At 36.3% G+C, this 5,234-nt stretch overlaps 1 protein-coding gene across 2 annotated transcripts; it reads right to left on the bottom strand.

Annotated features, from left to right (window-relative positions):
• Positions 1-1,299: 1,299 nt before the first annotated feature.
• Positions 1,300-5,234, bottom strand: LOC107829668 (nucleosome assembly protein 1;4-like). Of its 2 annotated transcripts, none has more exons than XM_016657126.2 (11): positions 5,035-5,234; positions 4,874-4,917; positions 4,662-4,757; positions 3,210-3,302; positions 2,968-3,055; positions 2,783-2,844; positions 2,521-2,705; positions 2,247-2,430; positions 2,110-2,153; positions 1,787-1,964; positions 1,300-1,560 (listed from the first exon to the last, which is right to left on the bottom strand). In XM_016657126.2, exons 1-11 carry the CDS (start codon positions 5,102-5,104, stop codon positions 1,492-1,494), a joined length of 1,113 nt encoding a protein of 370 aa, XP_016512612.1. In that variant the 5' UTR covers positions 5,105-5,234; the 3' UTR covers positions 1,300-1,491. The 2 variants fall into 2 exon arrangements, with proteins under 2 accessions (XP_016512612.1, XP_075107365.1); XM_075251264.1 differs by having other exon boundaries at positions 1,300-1,676; positions 5,035-5,215.

Below are 5,234 nucleotides of genomic sequence, written 5' to 3'. Positions count from 1 at the left end.
TATTAGGAAGGCTTTAGAGTCGGTTTTAATTCGAAAAGGATAATGGGGATCCTTTTTCGGCAATAATCTAGTTACCATACTCATCTTTTGTCGTGTGTATTTTATAAAGATTTTACAATAATTCATATGTTAGTTTGATTTCAAAAATTAGTTGAATGAACCACAATAAGCAAAAGTGGTGAATCATTTGTTTTAAATAAATCAACATTGTCTAACAATTAGGCTTCGGGAATTTAGCATAAACCCATCTTATTACCTGTTTAAACTTGACTTTCTTCTATCCTTCGCTTTGACATTCTACCACAATTAGGCTTTTGACATTTTGGTCCTCACTTCAATGGAATAGAATAAATTGGGGCTTTTCAGTATAAATCCGATTCCTTACCTTTTAAAACTCTTTTTATATTGTTGTTAACACTTACTATTATACTATTTATTATTATTATTTACACTTTACAAAGTCTAAACTCAAAACACATCGATTTACTTAATATTATACATCTATACTATTTTTTTTATTATTTACAGAGTCCAAAGTAACACATCGATTTGCTTGTTGCTAGGAAACAAAAAAAAAAGGAAAAGTTTGTCACTTGAAGAACCCAATACAGTACAAAATATAAGACATAATTTTGATATTACGGTTTTTTTCCTGAGCATAACTTATTTTTATACGTGAATCTGTGGGGTAGTAGTAAGAAAAGCAGAAGCCCGTGAGTTTTAACCATTATCATTCCCCTATTGTGTCACTTGAATTTAATTATAGCTTTATGCTATTTCATTTAACAAGAAACGTTCAAGTTTTAAAGAGTAGGCAAATTCCTCCATCTTACGTTTTCTGTTTGTATTTTTTGTGTTCTGCTGATGGGATACTTTCGGTTTCAATGTTGGGCTTCGTTTTGGTAAAGGCGTCTCCTATCGCAACATTTTCAGCCAAGTTCTCGTTCAGTTCTTTGATGGATGAAATGAAACCAAAAGTCACGTTAACAATGAGGGAGCAACGTCAGATAAAACGAAAACACACAACACTGACCTTTTAGTCAACTTACAAAAACTTACGCCTTGGCAGCACAGGGAAGAAAATGGAAATAGAACGTGCATCTCTTAAGCGTGGTTAAAATGTGTACGGATATGAAAACATATCTTTACATGCATTGCAGAATAAACAAATTTCAATGCATCTTGTACTACTCCAATTTTTGCAATAGTGTAGGTTGTAACTGAAACACATTTTGAAACGACCACAGAGAAAGCTTGAAAAGGGAGGAAGAGGCGAGGGAGGACAGGCAGATAAGGTCAGGATATAAATGTGAAATTTTCATGAAAAGCAAAAACTAAACCCAAGTACACCCCACTAGATTTTACATACGGAAGACCGGAAAATGAATAAACAAAAAAAATAATGAGCAGACATACTAACATGATCAACGCAAAATTAAATACCAATGGCACGGTAGGAGTTCCATCAGCTGCTAAGGGCAAAAAAACAAACTACTGCTGCTTGCACTCTGGAGGACGTTCCCCCTGCTGACCTTCTCCAACTTGTGCTTTCGACCTCTTCTACATTTTTATCAAATAAATACAAAGTCACGCACTAAAGAAAATGGAAGGCGATTTACGAAATCACCTAAAATAACTGCCATCATAGCTGCTCATTCCACCTTTAGTGCTGAAGACTACAAGGACAATCGAATAAATCATATGGACAGATACAAGAAAAAGATAAGCAGAAAAATAAGGGAAATAATATTATCACTTTGTAGAAGCAGGCCAAAACAAATTTTACCTTCTTTTTGCTCTTCTCCTCTTCTTCATCATCCTCATCTTCTTCATCTTCTTCGTCCTCATCTTCATCATCATCATCAGCAGTAGCATCTTCAATATCTTCAAATTCATCCGCTTCAGCAGCCTCACCAGTAAACCATGACACAGCATGGGGGATGATTTTGTCCCGAATTGTCGAGCTGCAAACATGGAAGCCCCAAAAGAAACATCAGTTTCACTCTTTCAATTCATAGAAGATGTAGAAGCTGTTGGGACCAAGTTCAAAGCAAATCCAGACATCAATTCAAAAGGAATCCCAAAGCTATGAGGAAAGCTGCAACTGACCCAATATCGTAATCTTGTTCCATTAGATTCTGAAGTTCTTCAGCCTGTCAAGATATGTTAGACAAAGTCACCAAACAAGATCACAAAACATTCTGAATTACAGCGTAAATGAACAAAATAAAAGTTGTTGAACCTACAGCATCTTCATCTATGTCATCATCATCATCATCTTCAGGTACTTGTGGTGGCTTAAAGAAATTGAAAAAGCTCTCGCAGTTCTCAGTCTTGATTATGGGTTTAGCATTTTTTGACCCCTTCTTTGGCTTCTTTTTTAGGATCTTTTGCGTCAAGCATTTACCAGGACACCAATCAATCTTGGTCCTACAAGACATCCCACATCAAGTAAATAAACAAAAATTAAGATCACAGTATGTAAAACCAAAACTTATACTGTATAAGTCAAAAACTTACCCTATGGCCTTCTCCAATATAGGATCATCATCATCAATCATGTGATAGGTTTTAGTCAAGACAGAATTCGTGAAGAAAGGGTTTGTATCAAAGAAGAACTCAAGCTTAAAACCCTTTCGATCATCAATCTTGCACCACTTGATATCCTTGAGGTACTTTAAAGCTTCCTCATCACGCTCTGAGATCTACAGCACCATCATTTGCACTTGGTTAAACAATCGGTATTTTAAACCAAGAAATATTTATCACATTTGTTATTTACCTCCTCTGCCAATATTTCATTAGTCTTCATTGCAGTCAGCCAGAAGTTGGGAACACCTTTCTCTGCACCAAAATGTAACACCATGAAAAATTAAAGCACATGTTAAGATCAATCTGCATGGATGGATGATCCTCGTCAAAAAAAAATGCATGGATGAAAGAAAATATCCAATGAATAAGCTTTACCATTTTCAGCCTCTTTATCCTCTCCCTGGTTCATCAGGGCTTCATTAACACCCTCCACTTCGACAACCCCATTTACTATTTCATATCTCTGCAACACATCCACAAGATCATAAAACACGGAAGGATAACAAAACCATATCTCATTTCCTCTCTTTCTTTCTTTCTTTTTTTTTTTTTTTGGGGGGGGGTGGGGGAGCTAATTTCAATTGCAACATGGAATGGCTTGGAATTATTTGTCTCACCTTTGTATATAAAGGTGCATACAGCTTCTGGTATTTAGCTTCCAGCGCAGACCTCTCCTCGAAAAACTGTGATTCCAGCTCATCATGTTGGCTCTATATTTAGAAAATCATGTTAAGCCTTTTTCCTCCATTTACAGGAGGAGCAATTGGAATTCACACAAGCATATTAGTACGCCAGCATAAAGTAAAAAAGCTAAAGCACCATCAAAAAATTTCCCGACCGAAGAAAATGAGAATGGATCCCTCAATCAATCATAAAATTAAGAAATTGCTCCTCTGCGAGCATATTGCTCCAAGTTAAGCATTACTGGCAAAGAAATTAGGCCTTGCGGAATACGTGGGCGAGGTCGTCACAAGTATAGCATATTTGTCATGCAAGTAGCATGTCTTTCTTGATGGGCACAACTTACACCAAGTTATGTAAATAAAAACAAGCAGCTGTAGCAGGGCATAATCATCAAAAACATTGGTATATTCATCATGTCACTGTGTCTTGCTTCAATTTAAATGTAATAGAAAAATCATGCATGACTAGTAGCACAGTGCACACCATATTCTTCATTGTAATCTGTCATACGGACATCCCTAACAGCCTGGTATTATATTATATTGTGGAGTGTCCCCTTTTTGAAATACTCAATCCTTTAAAGACCTAAACTATGGCTAGTGAAAGAACGACTCTATAATCAGATAGATATCCAAGGTGCTTTTTGTTTTGTATAAGGTAAAGGTTTCATTGAATAAGTACCAAGATGGTACACAAAAGTACAATAGATATCCATGGTGCTGTCTTAATGTATTTGTCAGATACTATTTGGAACTAGATTGATAATGCATTATCCCGCAGTGGAAACACCTTTGGATTTCTTATGCTTCAAGAACGGAATTAAGCCATCATCCCATTGTTCTTTTCTCTTTCCTTGGCTGATTCAACAAGCAGTATGTCACTTGTTCCCATGGTAAAGACATAGGCAATAAGTTAGAAAGTCCAACATGAGTAAACAGAGAGAAAGGAGGCCAAGCGATTTTTATGTTGTTGTTGTTGTGGTGGTGGGGGGTCTATTTGTATTAAAAAAAATACACTTAGTATGCATAGTAATTTATCCAAAACCCAGTAAGCTGCATTTTCTTACACCCAAAACCCATAAACATAAAATCATGGTTTCGACTCTACTTTCAAAAACACAACATTAGTTTTCAGACAATAGTTGCCTCAAAAAAACCTACCAACATCACTAAATCACATTCTTCGTGAAATCTATCAACCTAGACATTACAATTCGAACTGTGAATTGAATCATGAAGCAACTTTAACTCAGGATAGGACCCACAAAACTACCAATAAATAGAATTATTTAATTTTCTTATTGCATCCCTATGCCAAATGCAACTTCTTTGAAAAAGAAGAAGCAAGTATAAATTCCAGAACATCTCAGCGATAAATAAACGCACCTGAAGCTCTCTTAAAACATCCACACGCTTCCTAACTTGTGGAGTCAAAGTTTCGAGTATATCCGAATGCTGCCCAGCCAAATTCTGAAGCTTATTCTACACATTTCACATAAAAGAGACAAAGATAAAACAGGTGGGAGTATTAAATTAAAAAGATGTGACACAAATAAAAAGTTAAAAAAAAACAAAAAGATAATTAGATAAAACCGAACCTTGAGCGCATTCACCAAGCCAGCACGATCTTCAGCACTCAAAGCTACACAGAAACAACAGATGCAATAACAAAATGATAGGAATCAATTGCTTCATCCAAAAAATAGAGAGGAATCAATTAACAAGCGAATTGGCTTAGGGGAAAGATTAGGGATTTTACCGGCGGCAGCGGCGGGGAGAGAAGCGCCGAGATCGGACATGTCAAACTGATCTTTATTGGAATTACTCATAGTGGACGGATTAGAAACCCTAGCTGGAGAAAAATTGAATAATTTCAATAGGCGTTTTGAAGTAAGAGAAGCGAAGGGGGGAGAAGGAGGGAAATGGTAAGGGTTTTTCGTGCGAGCAGTTTTGATTGTG

The sequence above is a fragment of the Nicotiana tabacum genome, chromosome 4, assembly GCF_000715075.1.
Source record: "Nicotiana tabacum cultivar K326 chromosome 4, ASM71507v2, whole genome shotgun sequence".
In the NCBI taxonomy this organism is placed as follows: Eukaryota; Viridiplantae; Streptophyta; class Magnoliopsida; order Solanales; family Solanaceae; genus Nicotiana; species Nicotiana tabacum.
The sequence above is the reverse complement of the archived record's forward strand: the minus strand, read 5'-3'. Positions and strand labels throughout refer to the sequence as shown.